The following is a 25,689-nucleotide window of genomic DNA, read 5'->3' as shown; positions in this document are numbered from 1 at the left end:
CTGCGGGGAAAAACAATGCAGTTTCTAATGCATGATATTTTTTGCTGAAAAATTCTTCGTGTTTCATTTGCGCAGGCCCTGGCTTGTGCCCACCTGCAGCGCAACGCGACAAAGGAACGTTTTTACGACCAGGGATGATGCAGAAACGACCCCTAGGGACTCCTCAATGATGTTGGTTACCTGTCAGTTTTCCGACGACGCTGTAGCCGCCAGTCACCGCCCTCACCCAATTCCTACTTCTCTCTCCTCCTCCTCGGCATTTGCTTTTCCCCCTTCGCTACAAAATACCCATTGTCGCGTTCACGATGGGACCTATCCTCGCATTCATAGCCATTCTGGGCTTGTATCTCGTCGGCAATGCAATTTATTATGTCACGCTGCATCCGCTAGCGAACATCCCCGGCCCAAAGATCTGCGGGATCACCCGCGTCCCTTACTGGCTGGCTTCGCTCAAGGGCGAGGATGTCAAGTGGATGAAGGGTCTGCATGATCGGTATGGACCGGTTGTGCGCTTTGGCCCGACGGATGTGAGCTATACGGCTGGCGAGGCTTGGAATGATATCCATGGACCTAAAGTTACGGAGAAGGCGCAGGAGTTTTCTGTGCAGCCTGTGAACGGTGAGAAGTGATGTAACCTTCCATGATGGGATCTATGCTTATGCGGTGGTTCTTGTTAGGCGTTCCTAGTATGCTTACCACTAATACTGAGAACCATACTCGCGTGCGACGGCTATTTTCACCGGCCTTCTCGGAGCGCGCTTTGAAACAACAAGAGCCTCTGTTTAAGAAGTACTCAGACCTTCTCATGTATAAAATCTCAGAAGTTGGGAATGACGGTGCCAAACCAGTTGAGATGACGCAACTACTCAACTTCACGACCTTTGACGTAATGGCCGAGCTCTGTTTCGGACACCCTCTTAACCTCCTAGCACAGAACGAATACAGCCCTTGGGTGAGATCTATCTTTGAGTCACTCAAGATGTTGCCTATTGCGTCTATGATCAACTACTACCCGATTCTCAACGCCATATTCACTCGTTTTGAACCAAAGTCAGTGACACAACAGCGCGTCACGCATTGCAAACACTCAGAAGATCGTGTAAATCATCGTTTGGAGAATGGTTCTGATCAGCCTGATGTTTGGAACTTGGTCATGTCGGCGAAAGAGGGCAAGGGACTTACACTTCAGGAGATGCACTCCAATGCGGAACTGTTTATGCTTGCTGGATCTGAGACGACAGGTATGTATCAGAATAGACCTCTGGCGGATGTACACGATGACTGACATGATTGAATCTTGTAGCTACACTGCTGAGTGGTTGTCTTTATAACCTGCTTACCTACCCCGAGAAGATGGAGACATTACTCGAAGAGATTCGCGGCAAGTTCACGAGTACCGACGACCTTACTTTCGAACGCCTTGCCGAACTAAAGTACATGAACGCCTGCCTCAAGGAAGCCCTTCGTGTCTATCCCCCAGTTCCCATCGGAAGTCCACGAGTAGTCCAACCAGGCGGCCAGCAAATCCTGGGCAAGTACATCCCACCAGAGACACGCGTATCAGTCCACCACTACTCCACCTACCACTCTGAGTCAAACTTCAAGGACGCCGAAGCCTTTGTTCCCGAGAGATGGCTCAAGACAGACTCAAAGTACGCTGGAGATATGTGGGAGGCTCACCAACCCTTCGGCTTTGGACCTCGAAATTGCCTTGGACAGAGCATGGCTATGCATGAGATGAGGCTCATTCTGGCGACGTTGTTGTTTAAGTATGATCTTGAGTTGTGTGAGGAGAGTCGGAATTGGGCGGATCAGAAGTCTTTTGCGTTGTGGATCAAGACTCCGTTGATGATGCGGGCGAAACCTGTTGCTACGCATACTAGGCTTAATATCTGAGCGCTGTCTGGGGGAATAAATCAAGAATTAAAACCTCTTCCGCTGTAGTGTTTCCCTTCGATCGGTTCTGTGATTCCCTGCTCCTCAACTCCGAACGCGAGATGACCAATCTCACTATCTGCGTTTGTTGTCGGTACCTCTCCCCATCTCAATTTCATTGTCGCCATCAGATCCAATGGGCCACCTACGCTTTCCGATGTCTCCAATAGAGGAGCTGTAACCGTGCCGCCTTTTCCAACTGCTTGGCTTGAACTAATCGGGATGCAGTGGCAAGCGGCAGAAATGACCTTGGAGTTGCTTCCTCCTAGAACCATCTGGCCCGCTAAACTGCGCTTTGCCAGGATCATCGGACTCAGCGCAATGACCAGTGATATAGAGAAACCGATCAAAATAGCCACGGATGAGAATTGAAGGCCGCGATCGATTTCCGCAATCCCATAAGGTATCATGGGGTCATAGACTAAATAGAGTTGTCACGGACGAATCCTTGTGTAATTCTTATGGAAGAGGATGAAACCACTTACATTCGTAGTTACTCAAATAAAAGCAGTTAGAATAAACCCAGTGCAGTATACTACTAATTGCGAGAAGTGGAATGGACCAGCGGTAAGGGAGTTGCAGTCGATATGTTGATCGTTGGCCACCGCTAGGGTTCGTCACTCTCAAAGACTTAAAGTTAATTCCATAGCTAGCCCATCCCAACTCGGCAAGCATTCGAGTTATCAGCCCATTCAATGTCATGTAGCATAGAGATAATAGGACTTGCGGTGTATTCGATATCATTGTAAGACTAAGCAGTGATGCTGACTGCAGCCCAGAATCGTTGACGTCGGCGTTTTTCTGATGATGTGCGAATCGCGACTCTCGCCTACATATCCACGTGTTAGCGTTTCGACATGAGAGTCTAGTTGAGTGGCGACCTACAAAGACTGTGTTTGCAGTGCAGGTGCAAGGAGGAGTCCACTAAGAACCAACAAGCTTCCGTTAAGCATATAAGAGAGGATCCAAACACCCGGGTTTACTGCATTCCCAGCAACTGTCTGTTTCTTCTTCCACGCTATCGAAGTGCCCAGTGCCCTGTCTGGATCGAGCTTCATATGCAGGTCCTCAGCATCGAGCGTGCACATTCCCTTTGTGCAAGTATCCGGCTTGGCAATGAAAGAAGAGATTGCATCCCCAACAGTCATGAGGGGGTCTTCCGTACTCCAAGACCTGACCTTCAGGGTATAAGCGCACAACAAGCACTTAGTAATACACATGATGCAGACAATAAGAAGAAGCGGATTTACAATGCTCAGTCGACATGGAGCATCAAATCTTTCGGAGAGGCAGTAGTCAACCTTCATCGTTTGAAACGCGGGCTTGTACTCTGTTTCGTTCATGTGGATGACTCCAGTGTCTGGATCGAGTTGCATGTAGTAACCAGGTTGCGAGTTTCGCAACCGAAGATACTGGCCAGCGAACCAGAGGGAATTTGTTGCATTGAAATCATCCCAGCCATTATTTACTTTGACGATATTTTCACGCGTCCACTGAGAGCTAGGCGTATTATTCTGATTGCTCATGACCATAACGACATGCCGGTGATTTAGCATGAGAACTTCAAGATCGTTATAGCGTCGCATACAGTCTTGGAATTCTAAGGGTTCCCAGGAGTCTTCGCCTAGAGAACTCTTGATACTCCTGATAGTTCTGTTGGGTGTACTCTCGCCGTTCACAAGATATGTATAGTTAGACGTTGTCGTCTCAGACGGAAGGGTAAATCTTGCACCGTCCAGGAAATCCTCCGAGACCATGATGGCCAAAAATCCATTCGTAGCCTTGGACTCAATAACAGAACCGTTGAAGACCAAATGCAGAGGAATGCTAGTAAGTGAGAAGAGCGCCCAAAGGAAAACCCGACGCTTCGAAAGAAACCGAAAGTTGTGAAGAGAGTGTACGCCAATTTCTACCCAGCGCTTTGAAGCATGGGCGCGATCGACATCTTGTCTTGTTGGAGCGACGAGGACTTGCATGAAGAAATTGGAGGAGCCGAGGACGCCTGTTCCGATGATGTTGATTGCGAGATGGATCCAGAGATTTGCACGGGAGATTTTATCGCATGAACCGCTCAGGATGGCTGTTTCTCCAAGGATAGAGGCACCGCCGCCGTTGAATACATGGAGGGATATGATGAGTGCTATGACTAGGAAGATCGTGAGGATTGTGGCGAGAATGATGAGGTAAAGAGCTGTCTTTCTCCAGCCAGAGAGCTTCTTCACGGCGTCCATCATATTGTTCAGGCTGCACATCGGACTTACAAAAGAACAGAAGAAGCATAAAATCACAGGAAGATATGAATTAAAAAGGGCAAAAAGAAGGGAGCAGCCATAAGTTGGCATCTGCAGATACGAATTTTGGGGGCGTTCCAGCTGAGCCTCTAGTCTGTCAGCCAACCCAATAGCAGAGGGAGATTTTCGCCATTTAACGCAAGGCCGCCAAGAGCGTCCAATTAAAGGATCAATTTCTGAATCGGTTATAAATGCCAAGTTACGAGGCAGACTTCGATCTCAGAACATGAACATGCACATGTCTTGCTTGGTCTACCTGATTGACAGCCTACCCGATGCGAACAACTGCAGTGGAAATGACTGATGGACTCTAAAGCTGGAAGGAAGTCGTTTAGTGGTGATGATTTGATACTGGATCGTGGATGACAACCATCGAAGGCATGCCCACCGCTGCAGGCTGTACCCATTGATAGACCACATTGGTAGTATCATTGCGCTCATAATCTCTGGACCCGGATGACGATACATATGAAGAAGCCGAGCCCAGGCCTTGGGGAGCAAGAGAACATAAGATTTCAGGGTCCATCTGCAGAATATACTTGTCTTGATGTGACTGATAGGCTCAACTCCTCTCGGCAGTAATGACAGTTTTCCGATCACGTGGAGGAGACATCCCGAGTCTTGTCCGGGCGGCTACGCTAACCTCAGAACCCGGAGAGTCAATTCGGTCGGGATTCGAAGCCAATAAAAGATCATGGAGTGAATGGTGAAGAAATATTTCTATGGAGAGATATCGAAGATAAGTTGTATATATTATGCGCCCAATGATAATCTGCACTGTTTCAGCAGAGACGGAAGAATAATGACAGCTTCAAGTCAACATTGAATTCACCTCCGCGCCGAAGTGGAGACCGGGAGTCCATCCGTTCTCCACAAAACATCCCCAGCATCGGGGCAGTTACCGAAGGGTCTTTTACACGTTGACCTCTCAAGGTATATAAAGCCCGTCCTTATCTTTCCGTATCTCCCCTTACATCTCTATACTCTCTTCAAACCCCATAAACCGCCAAAATGTCTAAACTCGTTCCTCTCACCGTCATCAAGGGCGCTGGCCACGAGTTCATTCCTCTGCCCCAGGGCGAGAACGCCACTGTCGCTGACTTCCATACCATCCGCACAAAGACCGATGCCCCCGCTCACATCACTTCAGGCTTCTACAAGATCGAGGCTGGACCTGCTCGTCCTGCGCACTATGATTTTGAGGAGAGCAAGTATGTCTTGAGTGGTCAGATTGATGTCTTGGTATGTTCCCTGTAGTACTTCGGAGAGGTGAAACTAACAGTTGGCAGGATGAGGCTACTGGCATTACGCATCACCTTGTCCCCGGTGACTTTGCATTCTTCCATGTTGGCTCCAAGGTCAAGGTCAGTACTCATTCGCCTTTCCCGTTTCCAGAGATGTAATGTTGACGCATACGCAGTTCTCTACTCAATCCCAGGGCTTTGCTTTCTACGCTGTCACTCGACCTGTCCGCGCGCCTCACCCCAACTTGAAGGGACGTGAGGAGGACACCAAGTCCCGTCTGTAAGAGTTTGAAAAGGATAATGGAAAAATAGTTTACGACAAACGTCAAGTATGATAAAATAGACGATAATAGAGTTTATTTCCCACCGTTAATGACACTTTCTATTGACGTCACGTTTGATCTTCGACGATGAGTCTAACCAGCGATCATTCCGCGATGCACTACAAGGTCTGATGTGTTCTAATGCCTGAGCATCTAACGACAGCAGAGAGGTACTAGGTTCTCTCTGCCGAGATAAGCTCTCAGCTCAAGTCTCAACTGAAAATAACACTTCTAGCCCTGACGCGCGACAAGTATCGTCATAGCATCTTTAACAATATATGACGTGAAGCGCGCCCGATTCGGCAGCGGATAACAAACCTGCCGATCAGGCCTCGGCGAACAGATGTTCAGCTAACGCCAGCCCTCTCACATTCATGGCCCGAAACTCAAGACAGACTCATTCACAATACAACAAGCAACGCCCGAAGAATAAAACTACGCTCGGTAACCCAATCTCCTGACATCGCACTAGCCATTCCAACAGAATACAAACCAACCAAGAACCTTCGTCGAGACAACCAACCTACCATCAAAATGGCCACTTGCATCGGATATTTATATCTGCTACCCAAGATTGAGATTTTCAACCTCGACGACCTCGATGCCGCCTTGGAGAAAATTTACGGCGAGGGCAAAGTAGTATGGAAAACGGTTGACAAATCGCTCATTTTCGAATCTCAAACTGTTGATCTGGCCGACTTGAGAGAAAAGCTTGGGGATTTGGGACTGACGTTTACGTGGCGTGAGTACGTAGCCAGAGAGCTAGATTGAACGACCTAAAACTAAAATACCACCAACGGTTCACGCCCATTAAGTCTGTCACAAGAACATATATAATGCTGATATTTCGGAGTGTGATTGTTCCTGAGATTCGTTTAACTGGTACGCCTGAGTTATCATGAGCTGTCACAGCCTACAGGTTTCCCCTGCACATTTATCGATAAGGTGCGAGATTCAGAGGCGAATTAGGTATATTCCCTGATTCATGCGCCAAAGGCTGTTGGGAATTGACATCTCTTCATTGCTCCTGAACCAAATGCTTCTCAAACGCAGCTGCGCACTGCTCTCGAGCCGACTGGGTGGGCTGGAGAATACATAAACCTCTCTTTGTACAGCTACGAATTCCTTTACAGCCCCATACATTCAAACTTTTATACCTCAATTGGTACAATGTCTGCACCTGAGGAGCCGGGAATTGTGCAGGTCGTTGGGGAGCCAAAGCACTTCAAGCTTGAGACGCTCAGCCGTGACCTTGAAAAGATTCATGGCAAAGGAAAGGCTGGGTGGAAACTGATCCAAGCTCACAAAGTGAAACTCGTCGCAATTACGATTGAACCAGAAGACATTGCTGCGTTTGCAGAACACTACGAAAATCTTGGCGTGAAGTTGAATGGGAGCAAAAGAAGAAATGAAAAATCCTCAATACATTAAGTATTAAAGACACTGGACATTGTAGGACCTGGAGAGAGGATCAAGAAAGCTCTATTAAATCTACTCTATAAGCAAGCCTACCCTCTAAAACACCGTCTATGTTTGACAAGCAGAAAGGAACACATCATCCATAAGAAGGGTAAAAGCAGCAGGGTTACTCTTGCAAGTAAGAACAAACGACAACTCAACAGTTGACTGCGTAGGCGTGACAAAGTTCATGCGGTTGCGGTACTGCCACCAAGCATTAGGGTCATAGAAAGGATCAAAGTCATCAAAGTTGACACCGTCGAACTTGACGAGGATGTCACACTCGTAGTAGGGAAGATGGGCGCCGTTGCCCGTGTGGTGGCCGTAGCCGAGATAGTACGTCTGGCCGGGCATGAGGCCGGAGATGGTGCGCTTGAAACCGGCTTTGACGCCGTCTTTTTGAGGCCAGTGGAGAGCCCTGGGAGTTGTTAGTTTAGTGAAAGGGAGTGGGGTTGGGGGGGCTTACATGGCGAGGTTGCCGCTGTTGGCGCGGGCTTGAGGACCGAATTGGCCGTTGTAGGTGATACCAGCGTTTCCAGAGATCTGCCAGCCGCTTGATGCAGACTCAAAGTTGCCGTTGGGGATCAGGTTGGTGCCGAGGCAGTTATCCTGAGGAGGCGCGGCGTTGTTGAGAGGACCGATGGTGGTGTCAGGGTCGAAGGCAGTGACGGTTTGGAAACCGGGAGTAGGAGTGGAAGGCTGGGTATCAGGACGAGTCGTGGTGGAAGCAAAGTTTGCTTCTGTAGAGGTACCGCCGTTTGCAGAAGTACTGGTCTGGAAGCCAGGATTGACTGTCTGAGTGGTGGCATCGTTGGGGTTGACAGCAGTTGTAGCTCCGTTGATAGCAGTCTCGGTGGGGATGACGGTTCCTGGAGCAGACTCGGTGCCCGGGTTCTGAGGGGCCGTGGTAGAGTCTTGGTTAGGAACATTGGTGGCAGTAGAAGGGCTGCTTTGGGTAGCAGGTCCATTCTGTGTAGTCGGGAGAGCTTCAGTAGCAGGGCCTTGAGTACCAGGGAAGGTCTGGGTAGCTGGGCCATTCTGCGTAGCAGGCTCAGATTGTGTAGCAGGAGCAGTTTGCGTAGCGGGACTACCTTGAGTACCAGGGAAAGTCTCGGAAGCAGGTCCACGCTGAGTAGTCGGAGCGATCCGGGTAGTGGGAGTGTTATTAACAGGCTCACGGATATCACCGCCTCCAAAGTCAAGTCTAAAATCGTTGATGTTCTCAGGAGTAACCTGGTTAGAAATGAAGATGGAATCAACAAGCACTATAGCTGAACCTCCACCAGAGCAGGTAGTCTGGATGTTCAAGAAGCCCTGTGTAGCAGGGGCAGAAGTAGAGACCAAGACCTGGTTGTAGCTGACGCTAGCGCCATTGGAGAAAATGCCAGTGGTGAAGAACTTTGTAGAACCGATGAATGCCTCAAGAACACAAGATGTTGTCGCCTGGGGAGGCGTGAAGACCAGGTAGAAGAACTGAACCGTGTACTGGGTTCGCACATTCAGACCAGTGAGCAACTGCTTCAGCGCCGCAATCTCTCCCAGAGTCTGACGCTTGCGCGTTCCAGAAGACCTGGCACTAAGCGAAGCACAGCTCCTGTCAGAGCTTCCACCGCCAGGATTGTACCCTGCGTTGGTGTTAAGGGTGACATCGCCGTCAGTGACGAAAGGATCGAGGCTCGTAAGACCACCACCGGTACAAGTGTTGGTAATGATAGAATCGACCGGAGGCGCAGGAAGAGTCGTAGCTTCAACAGCAGCAGATGAAGTCTCCGAAGCCACAGATGCAGAAGTCTCAGTGGCTCGAGGCTTACAAGGACCAGCGACGGCGCCAGAAATGGCTAGAGCCGCGATGGCGATGAAGGAGCGCATAGTGACCGTAGGGGTAAACCAAGTTAATAACAAATGAATGAATGACAGACCGAGTTGGACGGTTGCAGCTTCAGAGGGGAAGTCCAAAAAAGCCACATGGGAATCCCATTTGTCTTGTAGACGTTGGCTGGCGTTTGGACCCCTATTGCGGAATTGGTGATGCCGAAGGTTTTCGATAGTGTAATGTGGCGTTTTCCATGTTGAGACGTTCAGCCTGCGCCTTTTGGGTCCGGTAGTTGAACTATTGGTGTTTAGTGTTTTGGTGCCTGGATTGGTGTTAGTCGTCATTGATGTGGACCCTGAAATTTGACGTCAATGTCAACATCGTGATCGCGCTGTGAGGAGAACAACATATCGAGAAGTGACTCACGAATTGGGTGACAGACTGTAATCGACTACGAATTCCTTTCTGGAACAGGTTGCCTTAGTCAATTCAGATGATATACTCTTGTTAAATAACTTAGGGAACTTCGAACCCGGCACTTATCCTCTCCCCCATGTCAATCGCACAGAGCATCACGATCCCATTTGATTGCGGGACCTCGTAAAGCATGTTCTGCTGCTTCCACTTTCTAGTGCCGACCATGCATATCAGGAACTTACCGAGATTTACTCCTCATTCGACAACTTTTCCCCTCCGTAATCTCAAATTCGATCAGTAGCGCCGTAGTGACAGCTTTCCCGAGAGTCTGGATCTGGGTCGCCCACTAACGCGATTCAATAGCGCCAACGGTAGCGTCTTTACCTTTCCGCTCTAAACTTCAATGCGGAATGGCATTTGGGGCTCAAGCGTATCAACTCTATACTGTGTCGTGACCATTGTCATTTGTCACAATTGAGCATACTGCTTGGGCGGTCTCCTCACAATTGCTAGACCGATAGCCTCGATTAAAAAGATTGCATATCATTGTCTCGAACACTGGCAACCAGGGTCTTCAGTGTAGTTCTTTCAGGGTCTTCATTCACTATCGCCAGTTTTATCCGAATGCTTCGTAACAAGAGATTGCTCATACTCATGTTAGAATGATATAACCAAATTCTCAGCAAAAGTCTTAAATACAATAACACATCTTGTAAATGATATTTGTTGTCTCAATAGTGGCCCCGACCCTGATACTCCTTCTCCAAAGTACCAAGATACCCCTCTACCTTGTTCCCACCTACGCTAAGCTCTTCAGCATCGAGCAAAATCCACATCATACGTCCTGGCATGGTCTCATTCCCCGTGATGTTCTTCCACTTATGTGCAGTAGCTCTTTGGACACAGACATCTCCCTGTCGCATGATACGCATCTCTCCAGAGTCGAGGGTCAGTTCAAAGACTCCCTCAATGACAATACCGTAGTCAATGGTCAGGGACCGATGGAACGGAGACTCAATACCAGGACCAAAGTCAATCATACGGACAATAGACCCGTTGCGGTAGTGGAAAGGAGGCTATGTGATGAATCAGTGGCATACGCTTGTGATAGATTTGCGAAGCCTACCTCTTCCTGCTTAGCCTTGACGACATCAACGTCTTCGTTCAGATTGACGGGTGTTTCTCGAGTGGAGTAGATGATGTTGGCCACGGCTTTGTTCTCACCCATGAAACGATAGTGCTCGCCGTGGTCTGAGGTTAGGAAATGGGCTTTGCCATCTTCGCGGTGGCCAGTGATGTGTCTGACTATCTGGCGAAGACCAGGGGCAGGAAAGCTGCCAACATGATACTCAGGAGTCTGTGATGCAGCTGAAGAACTACTGTATGCCATTTTGCGACATATACGGATTTCGCGCGAGAGGGTGAGTGGCGATGGAGATTGAACTCTGGAAGATTCAGTTCTTGAATGCTTGACGAAGAAGGGGTTGTCAAGAGATGTATCCTGTATACTTGTTCCTATCGGTTTATCCTTCTCGCACTGGATGAAAGATCTCCGAGTTGTAGACTGACGATTTTCACGCCATTGGATTTCTAATCAGCTTTTTGCATTTAGTCCTTGTGTAGCTATTCTAAACGACTCATCACTCGTGATGCTGGCACATTGCTATTGGGGTCACGTTTGGCGACATATCCACGCTGTCATTGCCAACAAGGTCTCACCACTTACTAGATCACCTGCTACCAAGCTATGGAATCGGCCACCCGGATAGATTCAATACCCGTTGCCGAGGAATCAGGCCAAGGAAGCAATACACTACAGACATTTCTTCACCGATAGATATAAGCTCATTGTTGCATCAATAGAACGCAAGAGAGACGCGAGATGCTGTACGAAGAGTGTCAGTCAGCATAGACAACGCTTGTGTTTTGATACCCGAGTTGAAGGGCGATGCTGTGCACGTAAGCAGTCACCTCTTGTACTGCTGAGAAGTCCGTTCATGCTTCCTGCGTACCGCTAAGTGAGATCTTAGTAAATGGTACAGACTACTGCAATTGATGTAACATGGCTTATCAGAACACTTACGAAGATGAACAGGCCTTATTGGAACCTGGGAGATCATCAGCGGGACTTGATCAGCCCTCGCTGTTTTATGGTAAGTTCATACTACATCAGGCTTCTTGCTAAAATCAACGCATATCTCATGCTGTTACTTTGATCCAGAAGTAACTCATCTACACCTCTCAGTTAAGACTCTTACCTCATACTCTCATCCTCTTTCGAGATACGCAGCAGTAAAAAAAACATGACAACTTCCAATCGATGCACCGAGTTTCCCGCCCCGGGGCTCCGAAACCCCTTCCGCTATGTTACTGGCCATGATAGTAACGGCGAGCCAACATTTCTACTGGTAAGTACTACTCTCTGGCCAAATCTGTCAAAGGCTCCCACTGATATGCCTCAAGACAGATCATGGCGATCATCGCGCGGTTATGCTAGACGGTGAAGGTGCTCAAAGCATCATGTACAGCAGCAACAGTAACCCAGTAGAACTTACGAACAATGTCGACCTGGAATTTGCCAGAACGAACAGAGTATGTCTCTAAACATCGCATTGATACATATAGCTAACCACAATAAGCCTTCTCTCCACATTCCATATGGCTGTGTCGTCCGCCTAGTAGACTTTGCACCAGGCGGTGAGTCCAATATGCATCGCGCTTTGAGTCTTGGGATAGGAACTGTCTGTGAAGGCGAAGTTGAGCTCAGTTTGAGCGAAGACGGAAAGGTCAACCGGGGTTCTTCGCCCAGGAGATGTTATTATCAATCGCTGTGCTATGCATCGCTGGAGAAACACGTCCAAGGAAAAGCCGGCTCGCGTTCTCTTTGTTATGCTGGACGTTGAACCGGTTTTCGTTAACGGTAAGGCCTTAGAATTTGACATGGGTGAGCTTATGAAGGAGTATGGTGACTACAAGGAGGGCGAGGGCGCAAACAAGATAACGTAAGGCGATGCGATGTGATGGGTTTACTCCTTTGGCTTATCTACACTCATTTTATCAAGCAATCGCACTAAAAGGGTAGCTGAGAGAGTATTATCGTCAGAGACTCTTCATAATGTCAAGAGAGAATTATCTCTACGTTTAGTGCTATCGATTTATAGAAGTTGCAGTATCTGAGGACAAGAATCATAGATATGAAAATATGACCTCCGGAATCTGAACTGATGTTTCACTGTTTTTTCCTGAGCCGTCCTTGAATCCGCCAAGTGAATCAAAGACCGGAAATCCCCCATTATCTTCCATCAAATATCTAAAGCCAACGTAAAATGGGAGCTAAAGCTTATCGCGCCCCCAAGTGTCGGCCCCCCTCGGGGGTCGGAACAGGCACAGTGAAGAGTGCACAACTGCCATACTACAAGTATTACCATACAAGTACCTGCGATACAGAATCAAATGGAAGAATGGGCTTGGGCGATGACGCGTGCATTCGTATTCGTGCAACGCGACCCAAACTCGTGTAGCCATGGATAAGGCAAAGAATGCTTACCAATGTGAAAGTATCAAGCCACCAACACACAAGACAAAGTACGTCACTTCATCACCATGGAAAGAGGGGTATTCCGTGCAGTCAACGTGAGGCACCCGGGCGGAGTTGGCATTTTTCATGTCAAAACGCCATGCAGATTACGAATCACTCCGCTTGCTATACAAGGTCGCAGGGTGTTGAGATACAGCCATATTATAAAGATTGGCAATCTAGTATCCAGATAGGAAGGAATGACCACATGAGAGACGAAGAAGATAGCTTTTCCTAATCTTACAAACAGACAACACAATTCCTAAGCAACGATGACAATTTACGTGATTACTGGTATTTCCAGAGGCCTCGGAGTAGGTTTATCAACTAAGCTACACAGACAGCGCTAGCCAACTCTTAACAGTACGAGTTCACTCGCCAGCTTTCTAGCGACCATAGCAACACGGTTGTCGGTATCGTGCGCGACAAGCCTGCGACTGTGACAAAGATTTCTCAAGATGCAGAGCTAAACCGACGCTCCAACATTCATGTTATCCAAGCTGACTTGACGAACTATAACGCACTCAAGGTAAGAAGAATATCTGAAAGAATCCATTTTGTACCAGGCGGAGAACTGACAGACCCTCCCCCATCGATGCAGCTCGGTAGGGTTGACACAATGTGCTGCAGCCACAGATTCTGGGCCGAAGCCCCCGTAAAGGAGGATCTAGTGTTCCGAGTCTGGGCGGACCCACAGAACTTGGATAGAGGTTTTGATGAGGCCTTCCTGCGTAACTACCTGGGCTACCTGCGAGATTGCGCAGATCAAAACATACAACCTTCGGTCTTTCAGCTCGCTTTACTTGGCTGGAGCGGTGATACCCTCCTAACGCCGCGATGGTGGGTGCCTCTGTGGATACTGAGGCTATTTCACTTTATACTTGCTCATCTAGTGGGGAGACTATTCTTGGGGTAAGCTGAGTATCCATCATCGCATCTGCTGCTAGTGTCTAATGTCACTGTAGATATCAAGCAACCTATGAAGAGTATAGTCCAAAGAAGGCTAGAGATGCCGGGACTGTGAAGAAAAGGTTGTGAAAGACATGTGCTTTCCATATGGCATAGAGAAGGAGTGCAATCCGTCTCTCATCTCGATGGTACACTTTAGTATCAAGAACCTTACTGGATATCTTAGAATAGAATGAATCATAGTATCTATTTTTTAAGCAGCCAGATATCTTCACAACTAGCTCGCGTCGCCCCTTCTTTCTCTGCACTATGTCAGCTGGACCTACCTAATCAATAATCTCTGGCTCAAGAATACGGTATTATCACATTACGAATCAGGGCTTGCACCTTGTCAGTGATACCATTCTTCTCTCTTCCATTTTATTTCTCGCGATGGCCAAGATGGAGGCTCAGCCCCGCCAAGAAAAAGCCATGGCTTCATCCACGATATTACTGTGCTCAGCCAGCCCCCAAGAACAGGTGGAGGGGGGTAGCTGAGATTCCATCAGCTTTGAGCTTCGTTCGGCCACTTTGCCGGAAGCCGGTTGTGAACAGAGGAGACGAGATGAAAGCAAATTTCGATGATTTAAAACGTGATGGGAAAATAAGTCTACAGTGACTCACAGTAATAGTTGCGATTTACCGTCTATATACGTTCAACATGGTTTTTTACACTGAACCCTACGCTTTTTGGCCATCAATGGCTCTTCTGAAATCGGTCTGGCTAACAGGCTGGCTAGCAGCCCTTTTCCACAGTAGTCCTATCAACGCCATTGTTCTTAACATATCCCACCCACAAAGCAACGACTTGCGTTATCTTTTGACTAATGAGTATCATGAGTGGTCATCTAACACGTCGATAAACTTTGCTGGATCAAGTGATTTCTTCGCGTCTACGGAGAGATGGACAACATTCAGTGCTCCAACATACGCGGCTGTCATTAGTCCAGGAACAGAGGAAGATGTAGCCAAGATTGTATGTGTATACCCATTCAAAAATGTGTCCGAGAACTAATATCTTCGGAGATCAAACTTGCAACAATGCATAATATTCCCTTCCTTGCTACAGGAGCTCGTCATGGATATACAACTACCCTCGGAGATTTACAAAATGGGCTCGCAATTGATCTCTGTCATTTTAAAGAATTCGAACTTGACGCGGATGCAAAACCTTTGACTGTTGGTCCTGGTGTTACCGTTGGCGAGATATTTGATCCGTTATTTAACGCTGGATTTGACATTCGTGAGTGGCAATACCCATAGACCTCGGGTTACAGGTACTAACCATCGTCCTAGATTAGAGACTGGCAGCGCCCCTTGTCCCAGCTTCATCGGCGTCACACTTGGCGGCGGCGTTGGCCAGTTCCAAGGCGTGTACGGCCTACTCGCCGATGCGCTCATCTCCGTTCGTCTCATCACCGCCAACGGTGAAGTCCTAGAAGTTTCAAGAACCAGCTACCCCGATTTGTTCTGGGCGATTCGCGGTGCAGGTGCAAACTTCGGCGTTGTCACGTCTGCCACTTACAGTGTCCACCCACTGACAAACAACGGCGACATGTTTATTGCGGAATTCATCGTTCCGCCTCAAAGGTGGCCCGAGTACTTCCGCATAATGGAATCCATGTCACCCTTACCCGCTGAGCTATCCTTGCTGCTACTCAACAGCTTCAATACAACCACAAACCAGGTATGACCTAAGTATTCTCTTGACAGCAATGCTGATGAATCCTCTAGACCCAATTGTTTGCACACTGGGCTTACAAGGGCCCTGAAGCTGAAGCACGGAAGCACTTATCACCAATCTTGAACATGAACCTCACAGCAACTCAGATGAGGGTTCTTCCGTGGAACAGACTCGTGGAGAACACCTTCGCTGGAGCTGCCGTCACTGTTTGTGACCCCAACACCAATCGAAATCTGTACACCTTGAGCATGAAAAACTACTCAGCGTCGACTTGGGAAGCTGTAGCCTCCAAGTTGGCCACGTTCTACGCACGGTATCCCCAGGCGCGCAGCTCTTCTCTTCTGTATGAATTCTTCCCGAATCAAGCTATGGCAGCCATTCCATTAGACGAGACTGCGTTTCCGCGAAGGGATACCACAGCATATATGTACGTCTACAAGCAAAAACTGAACCCAGCTCCTCATGACTGACGTGGTATTTGCGAGCAGAAATCTTATCTTGACCTCTAGCATACACGATAGTGAGATGGACAATGCTCTAGCTAGGTTTGGTGAAGACATTCGTCGAGATGTAGCCGCAACATCAGGGTATCCAGAAATCACCACCTTTGTCAATTATGCCCATGGTGACGAAACGCTGGAACAGATTTACGGAAAGGAAAAGCTACCACGCTTGGCAGCGCTGAAGAAGATCTGGGATCCCAAGGAAGTCTTTAGCTTCAACAATGGCTTGCCAACCAGGTATCCTTAACGAATGGTATAAATACTCTCTTTTGCGTTCTCTGGGAATTTTGAATTTTGATAGATGCCCGGCTGCGTATAAGATTCTCAAAAGATATTCTGTTTATATGTTCTTGATATGCAGTAATGTCGTCGCACCATGCGTAGGTCCGTCCCGTCACTGAGTGCCCATCACGGCAGGATTATAGAAGAAGACAAGCTATAATTAAATCAGCTTTATATCTCTAGAGAGTTATAGCCTTCTCCGTGAAATTTTGACTCGGGGGTAAAGGCTTGCATTGAGATGGCTCGCGATGCAGAGTTACGTTTACGGGGTTTGTGCTACGTCCATGAAAAAGATCGGCAATAAAAGTTTATTAATGCTCACATTCTTCCTCTCAATTATTGAATCAAATTCATATACCCTGAGCCACAATTACCATCTAGAAAATGTCCGCTGAGCTCGAGCATCAAGCTGCATTTGAGGCCACCTTTCGGGGCTGGTTATACCGCCAATTCACTACCCCAAATCCCTCACCAAACACTAACACTATTGATCTCAAAGGAAAAACCGCGATTATCACCGGAAGCAATACAGGTCTTGGTTTCGAAGCATGTCGACAGCTTCTCAAGCTAGGCCTTTCCGACCTCATCATGGCTGTACGATCCCAAACGAAAGGCGATGCGGCAGCTAGCATTTTGCGAGACGAGTTCCCAGAATCTACGGTATCTATGTGGATCCTTGATATGGAATCTTGTGATTCTGTCACGGCATTTGCAGCCCGATGTGCCACCCTTCCACGTATCGACATTGTCATTCTCAACGCGGCGTTGATCAAACCATCTTTCACTAGAGCATCTACCGGACATGAGCTCACAATGCAAGTTGTTTACCTTTCTACGGCGCTCCTTACGACTTTGCTGCTACCCGTGTTGAAGGCAAAACGGGCTGCCGTTGGCACAAGACCTCCAGTCATCACAATTGTTGGATCTGAACTCGCATACCGTGCTGACATTGAGACCGCGGGCCCAGTACTGGAGCAGTTGGACAAAGATCAAGATTATAGTCAATTTGTATGGTATGCAAGGTCCAAGCTACTGCTCACCTTCTTCGTCACAAAGCTTGCCGAATCTATCGACCCCAACCATGTACTCCTGAACATGGTCAATCCAGGGACTACGCGAGGTACGGCCTTCCTACGGGAATTCTCTCCGCTCCTGGCGAAGCTCGCAGGAGTATTCCAGTACATATTTGCCAGGCCTGTGGATATCGCTGCAACGACTTATCTCGATGCTTGCCTTGTGCGTGGTACAGAGAGCCATGGGTCATTTATCAGCGATTGGACTATTAAGCCGTACGTATTCCTTTTCCATGACTTTTATAAACTATTAACGGTGAAAGCTATCCTGATATATGGTATAAGTCCCCGGGTAAAGACTCGAGTGAAAGGCTATGGCAAGAGACAATGCGTGAGTTTGAACCTTTTGGGGTTTCAAAGATCATAGAGGATATGAAGCAAAGATAGTGTAGAGGGAGAGCCCTTAAGGGCTGGGTACTCTCTGGTGGTAGAGTCCTCCCTTTTGCCTTTCCCACTACAGTTGGCATCCTATCGCGCCAGGAGGGTCTGCTACTCTACCAAAGTATTTGAGCGTACGCCATATCAAGATACGTGTCTTTTCAATTATTGGTCAGCGCGATATCATGTTGTGCAATTATTGCTGGCCTCAGACCCCCCACCAATTCACCCTTTACTTCTGTCGCTCAACTCAAGTCTTGGGGAGCACAGCATATTACACACCGACACCAAACAATATGGTAAGCATCCTGTATCACGGTATTACGAAATCAGACGCGGAGGAGTTTGTGACATTGCTTTACATAGAATGTGGCTTACGTGAGATTATTAGCTTTGTACCATCATCTGCACCCATGTTGGAAGGAAGTCCCCCACTCATGCTACATAAAGTTGGGGAGAGAGAAATGGGCCTCAGTATACCTTCGTGCGAGGCGCTTGATGGCATCAACTGTGGGGTCTATCAACTAAAAATAACATTCTCATCAAATCCGTTCAGGCAGTATACCAGCTACCTATACAATTGCCCAAGGCAACTTCAGTGTGCCCAAATCTTCTGAGAACCTCCCATCTTTCCCAGTTTTACCAACAATCTCCCCGCAGAAGTTCCATCATGGCTCGTCTCAAGTTTGCTCTCGTTACTGGGTACTGATTCAATCCCCTCAAGGCCCTACTGAATTATCACTGATATTGTACAGATGCGGGCAAGGTGGAATCGGAGAGGCACTCGTTATGGAGTACAAGCGCCTTTCATTCCATGCCATCGCAACCGTTCTCCCCCATGAGTCAAGTCATCATTTATCTCAGGCAGGCATCACCTGCTTGCCTCTCGACGTAACAGTTGATGATTCCATCTCGGAGCTCAAGTTCAAAGTCCAAGAAATCACTGGCGGATACCTCCATATCCTCGTGAACTGCGCGTACGCATCAATCCCCCCAGAGTCTCGTGGTTCAAATCTGATGATGTGCCAGAGGAATTGCATACACTATGACCGCTATTGACACAGACGTGTCTTCCGTCCAGCGCATGTTCGATGTCAATGTCTTTGGTCCCATGCGCATGGTGCATCATTTCCATGACATGCTTATCGAGGGATCTGGCACCATAGTCAACATTGGCTCCATTGGGGGGACTATACCATTTGTTTATGGCTGTTGGTAGCATTGAGTTACCGAGAGGTTCTTATGCTAAGATACTCACAGCATCGTACAATGCTTCTAAAGCTGCTTTGCAGCATTGGTCCAACACCCTGAGGGTCGAAATGGCTCCATTCAGGTATGTGAATCCTTATACAAATAGGGTCACTAACATGCGTCTGTTTCAAGAGTCAAAGTAGTTACGGTATGCAACTCTCATATTATCATCCGCGACTTTACTCTTGGCTGATACATATGTCTCACTAGGTTATTTCGGGAGAAGTAAACACCAATATCCTAAAATCAGACACTCATAGAAGGCTTCCAGAAGGTTGGTATATGGAGTCGATTTGATATACGAGGACTTACCAATATTGAACTCTCAAGGGTCTTACTACTCCGCCCTTGCGAAGCAATTTGAGCAGCATGTCTTGCGAAAGCCGAGTAAGAAGAATATTACCAAGACTTTTTCTTCTTGCCTACTAAAAACTCCAGGAAATGCCACCGACCGTTTGGAATTAGCCGAGAACGTCGTCAAAGAGAGCTTAAAGAACCGCCCGTCTGCTTGGTTCTGGTACGGGAGCTTCAGTACCTTGACCAGATTTCTCGACACGTTTGCTTGGCGAACCATATGGGTTTGTTCGATCTGATGGATCTCATACATTCCCAGCAAATATTAACTTGTTATTAGGACTCAATCCTTTGGAGAATGTTTGACTTGAAAAAGCTGCAACGGACTCATGAAGGTCGGCTTCGAGAAGAGAGAACAGGATGACCTGGTGGGATGTCTGGGATTGCTGCTGGCCTTTTCCCCTTCTCTTGTCTCACGGTTAGCGTTGTTGCCCCTGCTCCAAGCCCTTGAAAGGTGTAATCGGGCTACCAAGACTAGTCTCAGCTGTCTAGCCATGCTAGGGATGAAGTCACAGGTACCTCTCGTTAGGCAAAGGGATAATGCTAATAGTTCCTGTTTATCACTCACTGGTGTACCTATGCTTGGTTACGTTTACAAATTATGGACTTTAAATCTACCTTATCACGGTCACCAAGCACAACGGCGGAATATCATAAGCTTAAGGAACAAAAAGAAGACTGTTTAGAAAGGATAAAAATCACGTTAAATTGAATCCAGTAGCCCGTTTCTGCCAAAGCAGCGTGTTTCAAGTAGGACTCGTATCTTATCTCATGGCCGTCAGCGTTGTTCCACCGTCAACGATCAATGATGTGCCCGTGATATAGCTAGCTCTCGAACTACACAAGAAGATAACAGCATCCGCAACCTCTTCTGTCGTTGCAATTCTCCTCATCGGAACCGCGGCATTTACAAACGCATCAAGACCCTGTACACCTTCCAAGGCCTGTCGTGTCATCGGAGTATCGGTCCAGGAAGGACAGACGCAGTTGACTCTGATTCCATATGACGCGTTATCAAGAGCTATCAAGTTATCAGCTTTGTTTGTTGACAAGGGTTCTTGTTATCTACTGACCGCTATTCTTCGTCAACCCGAGAGCTGCGTGCTTCGACGTGGTGTATGGTAGGACACCTGGACTTGCAACCATGGAAGACGCAGATCCCAGATTCACAATTGCACCGCGCGATACCCCTCTCCCAGTGAATATTGCGACTGGCTCTTGAGCTCGCATGATGATAGAAGCTTCTCGCGTAACAAGAAACATTCCTGTAGTGTTAACCTTAAGAAACCTCTCAAAGTCGGACAGAGATGTGTTGGCAATGTCGACCGCTTCCCGAACTCCGATCTAGATGAAACCCGTCAGCTATGCATGTCAGATCTTGCGATCGGTCAGTATCCAATAATTACTCACGCCAGCCGAGTTGACGCAGTAATCAATGCGTCCGAAGGTCCGTACAGCATGACTCATGAGGTTGCGAACAGATTCTTCGCGAGTCACGTCAACGGGAGCGGCTTCACAGTGAAAGCCCTTGTTAACTGCTGCGGCTTTGCACTCTTTGACAACATCTTTGGCAGAGCGAACGGCAATGTCAGCTATCAAAACACCAGATGCCCCCTCTTTTGCGAAGGATATAGCACAAGCCCGACCAATACCACTCCCTAAAATGCGTTTGTTAGTTTTTGGATGGGATAGCTGGGCCAGTATCCTTACTTACCCCCTCCAACGACTAGAGTATAGCCAGAAACGTCCATGCTTGCAATAGTGCTGTTTGGGTCTTGAATGAGAATGGTAGTTCAATGGCTTTGATAGAGAGCGGTATGTTAGGCGAGAGAGTAACTGGCAACTCGCCGAAATTAATACACAAATGACTGCCGGTTAGATTACAAATTCAACTCGGCATGGAAAAGCCACCATATCAAAAGGGCCACGCACAAAGTATCTTGCTCCCCGTATCTGGTTTTTGGAACTGCCATATGACAAATTATGACCGCGGAGATGAAGATCTCTGAGAAACTGCCGACCCTCCACGAACCCATTTTCTAGATCTTGGGGTTGCACCTGTAGGATTCATCGATACTCGCAAAGATATGACCATCTTGTACTGCGGTGATTCCAAGGGTCCTCGGACAGGAAGCTTATCGTTACTCTTTTCACTAACCCCGCTCTACTGTATGACTGGAGATATCAGACCATAGTCAAAGACCTTTCTAGATTCAATTGATGACATGCATATTGTGTGATTCAAGACCTAGTATCTGACCGCTGATGTCAGTACGTAGAATACCTGGCAATGTGTTGAAACCTTTAGCCCATCGAATGTATACACACCAAGCGGAAGTGTTCAAGATGTCGGATAGCTTCGCTTTAGAGATTTGAATCATCTCTCACTAGTTCTGTATACAGGCCAACCTAGACTCAGGACGGGGAGACAATGCCTCACGATGTAAGCAGGCAGTGTAATGACTTCAGCTGATGTGAGGAAAGAGGAGAGAGTGTAAACGTGATACATGAGCATGAACGTGGAATACACTGTTTCTTCCAGCAAGGGAGATGTCAATTAGATGAGGCATTCCCACTGCGTGGTGATCAAGATAGAGTGATAGATAGAACATATGGAAGTACTATAAGATCTGCTCATAAATCGATCGCCGATTCCATGAAGAAGACTACAAAACGATTATTACAAACACAAGCCAATTATATTATACCAAAGCGCAATGACCAAGTCTGAGACTATCACCGTAGCATCTGCTTCTCCAACAGGTGCAAACGTCCCGGGACCTAAGAGCGAGCAAAGAATGATCTCTGCCCATTCGGTAACTCCAGATGACGACCCTGTTTGCATAGTAGGAATGGATAAGTAACCCTAGACCTTCATCCCCTATTCCACCACTCAACCTAACTTCGATGCAGCATGTCGTCTGCCCGGTGGTATTCGCTCCCCAGACGATCTCTGGGACTTCATGATCCAAAAGAAGTCAGCCTACGGACCTGTCCCAGCTGATCGATACAACATCGACGGTTTCTACCATCCCCAAAGCAACCGAAGCGGCGCAACAAATGTCCCCGGAGGCTACTTCATCGATGAAGACGTTCGACAGTTTGACAATGCCTTCTTTGACATCAATAACCTTGAGGCTACGTGCATGGATCCTCAGCAACGCAAGATTCTCGAGGTCGTATACGAGTGTCTTGCGAGCTCGGGCACTTCTATGGAAACTTTAGCTGGCTCTAATACCGGCGTCTATGTGGCCAACTTCACAGTGGACTATCAGCCTCTACAGCTGAGAGATCCTGATTATCTGCATAGATATGTGACGACTGAGTCAGGTGCTACTATCATGTCGAATCGGATTAGCCATGTCTTCAATCTTCATGGACCTAGGTACGCATTCTTCCTTCTCATGATAGTTAGATACTGACCAGGGAACAGTCTGTCAGTAGATACTGCCTGCTCTCCATCTATCTACGCCTTCCATCAAGCCATCAAAGCAATCAAGGCGGGAGATTGTGACAGCGCAATCGTGGCCAGCGCCAATCTGATCTTAACACCTGAGCCTCATATTGCGGCTGCCAAGAGTGGAGTTCTCTCATCCACAGGCATGTGTCTTACCTTTGACGAGTCAGCCAACGGCTACGGTCGAGCGGAAGGCGTCAATTCTATTTACATCAAGCGCCTATCCTCTGCAGTCAAAGATGGAAACCCTATCCGTGCAGTGATCAGGGGAAGTGCATTGAATGCGTAAGTCGGCCCCTGAATTCCTATGAACTGAGTCTGACACTCTTATAGGAACGGGAGGACGCCGGGAATATCGCTTCCAGATAGTGACTTCCAAGAGCTGGCGATGCGTACAGTGATGCCAATTTAGACGTTTCAGGCACTGATTACGTTGAGTGCCATGGTACTGGGACTGCTGTTGGTGATCCTATAGAGGTAGAGGCGATCGGAAGAGTGTTTGACCGAGGCTCAGGCGGCAAACTTCTACTTGGATCGGTAAGCATCCGGATATCCACTGTGGTGTTATTTCACGTAACTGACAAACCTTCAGGTCAAAAGAAATGTCGGACACAGTGAAGCAGCGAGTGGCCTCACATCCGTGCTCAAGGTTGTCAAATCCTTCGAGAAGGGTCAGATTCCTCCAACTCGGGGCATCGTTAATCTCAATCCAAAACGTAAGATTTCTTCTCTCCTCATATGAAATGGCTAACTAATATGCATTACTATCGACAGTGGTTCTTGCTGAGCGCAATCTAATGATTGCGCAGGATGCTCACGACTGGCCGCGGGATCTTCGCCGTGCAAGCATCAATTCCTTCGGCTACGGCGGTGCAAATGCCCATATCATTCTTGAGTCAGCCGAGAGCTATCTTGGTAAAGAACCCCTGATTAGACCATCCATGAACAACATGTCGACAACGAGACAGCAGCGATCTGTAGTGCTGCCTCTATCAGCTAGCTCACCGTTCTCTCTTCAAGCACTAGTCGATGATATCTCCTCGAAGCTCCCACGGCTTGGTCATGCAAACGAGATTGATTCGTTGGCTTATACTCTTACCCATGGCCGCGACCACCTCAGTCACAGAACCTTTATTCTAGCAGATCTTGATAAGAGTGGCAAGCTCTTGCGAACATTTCGAACGACAACCGGTGAAGATGACTTCCCTATGATGAAGCCTCTGCCCATTGGCTTTGTATTTACAGGCCAGGGTGCCCAGTACCCAGGAATTGCCAAAGAGTTACTCGCCAGCTCTGAGAATTTCTGCTCAACGATCCGCCACCTCGACTCTGTGCTTCAAGGGCTCGCCCCTGAATACGCTCCAGACTGGACGCTGGAGGAGACCATCTTAGACTCTGACACAAACGTGATCAATGAGGTTGAGCGAAGCCAGCCGGTCTGCACAGCCGTCCAAATCGCACTTGTCGAACTACTTCGTAGCTGGGGTGTTCAGTGTAACGCAGTTGTCGGACATTCCTCTGGCGAGATAGCGGCAGTTTACTGTGCCGGCCTGATCAGTACCCCGCAAGCAATCTCGGTAGCTTACTTCCGCGGGTATGCTGCAGGAAGGATGATCGCCAGAGGCACTATGATGGCAGTTGGGCTGAGTGATGAAGCTGCTGAGCTGTTGATCGAGAGCAAAGGACTCAAAGATCAGATCCGCGTGGCATGCGTTGACGCCCCCGAGAGTGTCGCGTTGAGTGGTTCAGATGAAAGAATCCAAGTACTCAAAGGGGCCCTGGAGAGTGACAACAAGTTTTGTCGTCTGTTGCAAACAGGCGGCCGCGCTTACCATTCCTCCATGATGGAGGAAGTGGGTAGTTTATACGAAGAGTTGCTTACCCCCCTTTTCACTGGGAAGGATGCTAGGAATGGCACTGCTTGTCGCCGTTCAGGTGAAGTCACAATGTACTCATCCGTGGGCTGCAGCCACGAAAGCCTGAGTATCTTGGACGAGGGCACGGATATGCCAGCGTACTGGAGACGGAACTTGGAGCAACCCGTTCAGTTCAACTTCGCCCTCTCAAATCTGATCTCAGGCCAAGGCAATGTCCATCTCATCGAGATTGGTCCACACTCAGCCCTCGAAGGGCCGATAAAGCAGATCCGAAAACATCTTGGACTTACTGAAACAGCACTCCCCTATGCTTCAGCTCTAGTCAGAAAGAAAGATGCCGACCAATGTGTCAAGATACTTGCTGGAAAGCTCTTTTCCCACGGCCATTCTGTGAACTGGGATGCTGTCAACAATCTGCCCAGCAATGGCTTAAGGATTATTCATGAAATAGCGCCTTACCCTTGGGACTACACGCGTAATCAAGGTGTACTCTGGAATGAGCCACGAGCCAGCTACGAGATGAGGAACAGAAAGTATCTGCGCCATGAGCTACTTGGAACGAGCGTTTTAACAGGCAATGATATCGACTACACGTGGCGAAATCTACTGCGTCTTGGCGAAATACCCTGGTTGAAGGACCATTGTCTAGAAGATCAAATCGTCTTCCCTGCCACGGGATATATGGCCATGGCTATCGAGGCTCTTTCTCAGATCCTTAACGCGAAGGAGAAACCAGCGGAAGATATCTCTTTTGAGTTCCACAACGTCAATATCACGGGCCGCGCTGCAGATCCCTAGTCAGGAGAGAGACGTCTATTCGAGGG

General features: G+C 48.1%; 11 protein-coding genes across 11 annotated transcripts; 7 read left to right on the top strand and 4 right to left on the bottom strand.

The window, feature by feature from the left end:
* Window positions 1-305: 305 nt before the first annotated feature.
* FTJAE_3292 (isotrichodermin C-15 hydroxylase (cytochrome P-450 monooxygenase CYP65A1)) lies at window positions 306-1,896 on the top strand (the record flags this gene model as incomplete). Its single annotated transcript, XM_037349573.1, has 3 exons — window positions 306-618; window positions 678-1,241; window positions 1,304-1,896. 3 exons carry the CDS (start codon window positions 306-308, stop codon window positions 1,894-1,896), a joined length of 1,470 nt encoding a protein of 489 aa, XP_037209684.1.
* Window positions 1,897-2,816: 920 nt separating this feature from the next.
* On the bottom strand, window positions 2,817-4,169 carry FTJAE_3291 (uncharacterized protein; the record flags this gene model as incomplete). Its single annotated transcript, XM_037349572.1, has 1 exon — window positions 2,817-4,169. One exon carries the CDS (start codon window positions 4,167-4,169, stop codon window positions 2,817-2,819), a length of 1,353 nt encoding a protein of 450 aa, XP_037209683.1.
* Window positions 4,170-5,237: 1,068 nt separating this feature from the next.
* FTJAE_3290 (ethanolamine utilization) lies at window positions 5,238-7,224 on the top strand (the record flags this gene model as incomplete). Its single annotated transcript, XM_037349571.1, has 6 exons — window positions 5,238-5,468; window positions 5,516-5,590; window positions 5,647-5,750; window positions 6,189-6,535; window positions 6,713-6,738; window positions 6,847-7,224. 6 exons carry the CDS (start codon window positions 5,238-5,240, stop codon window positions 7,222-7,224), a joined length of 1,161 nt encoding a protein of 386 aa, XP_037209682.1.
* Window positions 7,225-7,320: 96 nt separating this feature from the next.
* On the bottom strand, window positions 7,321-9,120 carry FTJAE_3289 (translation initiation factor IF-2; the record flags this gene model as incomplete). The annotated part of the gene is made up of 2 exons (XM_037349569.1): window positions 7,321-7,669; window positions 7,718-9,120. 2 exons carry the CDS (start codon window positions 9,118-9,120, stop codon window positions 7,321-7,323), a joined length of 1,752 nt encoding a protein of 583 aa, XP_037209681.1.
* Window positions 9,121-10,212: 1,092 nt separating this feature from the next.
* FTJAE_3288 (cupin domain protein) lies at window positions 10,213-10,871 on the bottom strand (the record flags this gene model as incomplete). Its single annotated transcript, XM_037349568.1, has 2 exons — window positions 10,213-10,557; window positions 10,608-10,871. 2 exons carry the CDS (start codon window positions 10,869-10,871, stop codon window positions 10,213-10,215), a joined length of 609 nt encoding a protein of 202 aa, XP_037209680.1.
* Window positions 10,872-11,784: 913 nt separating this feature from the next.
* Window positions 11,785-14,041, top strand: FTJAE_3287 (cupin; the record flags this gene model as incomplete). The annotated part of the gene is made up of 8 exons (XM_037349567.1): window positions 11,785-11,889; window positions 11,945-12,073; window positions 12,121-12,267; window positions 12,344-12,483; window positions 13,363-13,372; window positions 13,423-13,898; window positions 13,952-13,970; window positions 14,024-14,041. The coding sequence occupies 8 exons, from the start codon at window positions 11,785-11,787 to the stop codon at window positions 14,039-14,041; spliced, it is 1,044 nt and encodes a 347-aa protein (XP_037209679.1).
* Window positions 14,042-15,047: 1,006 nt separating this feature from the next.
* On the top strand, window positions 15,048-16,440 carry FTJAE_3286 (fad binding domain protein; the record flags this gene model as incomplete). Its single annotated transcript, XM_037349566.1, has 4 exons — window positions 15,048-15,249; window positions 15,308-15,693; window positions 15,741-16,117; window positions 16,200-16,440. The coding sequence occupies 4 exons, from the start codon at window positions 15,048-15,050 to the stop codon at window positions 16,438-16,440; spliced, it is 1,206 nt and encodes a 401-aa protein (XP_037209678.1).
* Window positions 16,441-16,859: 419 nt separating this feature from the next.
* On the top strand, window positions 16,860-18,058 carry FTJAE_3285 (short-chain dehydrogenase reductase family; the record flags this gene model as incomplete). Its single annotated transcript, XM_037349565.1, has 2 exons — window positions 16,860-17,764; window positions 17,941-18,058. The coding sequence occupies 2 exons, from the start codon at window positions 16,860-16,862 to the stop codon at window positions 18,056-18,058; spliced, it is 1,023 nt and encodes a 340-aa protein (XP_037209677.1).
* Window positions 18,059-18,596: 538 nt separating this feature from the next.
* On the top strand, window positions 18,597-19,895 carry FTJAE_3284 (1-acyldihydroxyacetone-phosphate reductase; the record flags this gene model as incomplete). Its single annotated transcript, XM_037349564.1, has 8 exons — window positions 18,597-18,628; window positions 18,682-18,903; window positions 18,956-19,137; window positions 19,187-19,259; window positions 19,438-19,451; window positions 19,508-19,564; window positions 19,616-19,755; window positions 19,812-19,895. 8 exons carry the CDS (start codon window positions 18,597-18,599, stop codon window positions 19,893-19,895), a joined length of 804 nt encoding a protein of 267 aa, XP_037209676.1.
* A 400-nt stretch (window positions 19,896-20,295) lies between these two features.
* Window positions 20,296-21,282, bottom strand: FTJAE_3283 (2 hydroxypropyl dehydrogenase; the record flags this gene model as incomplete). The annotated part of the gene is made up of 4 exons (XM_037349563.1): window positions 20,296-20,552; window positions 20,605-20,875; window positions 20,942-21,189; window positions 21,246-21,282. 4 exons carry the CDS (start codon window positions 21,280-21,282, stop codon window positions 20,296-20,298), a joined length of 813 nt encoding a protein of 270 aa, XP_037209675.1.
* A 966-nt stretch (window positions 21,283-22,248) lies between these two features.
* Window positions 22,249-25,663, top strand: FTJAE_3282 (polyketide synthase; the record flags this gene model as incomplete). The annotated part of the gene is made up of 7 exons (XM_037349562.1): window positions 22,249-22,347; window positions 22,402-22,916; window positions 22,965-23,273; window positions 23,322-23,356; window positions 23,410-23,525; window positions 23,581-23,704; window positions 23,763-25,663. 7 exons carry the CDS (start codon window positions 22,249-22,251, stop codon window positions 25,661-25,663), a joined length of 3,099 nt encoding a protein of 1,032 aa, XP_037209674.1.
* Window positions 25,664-25,689: the final 26 nt, after the last annotated feature.

The sequence above is a fragment of the Fusarium tjaetaba genome (assembly GCF_013396195.1).
Source record: "Fusarium tjaetaba strain NRRL 66243 chromosome Unknown NRRL66243_c0000063, whole genome shotgun sequence".
In the NCBI taxonomy this organism is placed as follows: domain Eukaryota; kingdom Fungi; phylum Ascomycota; class Sordariomycetes; order Hypocreales; family Nectriaceae; genus Fusarium; species Fusarium tjaetaba.
The sequence above is the reverse complement of the archived record's forward strand: the minus strand, read 5'-3'. Positions and strand labels throughout refer to the sequence as shown.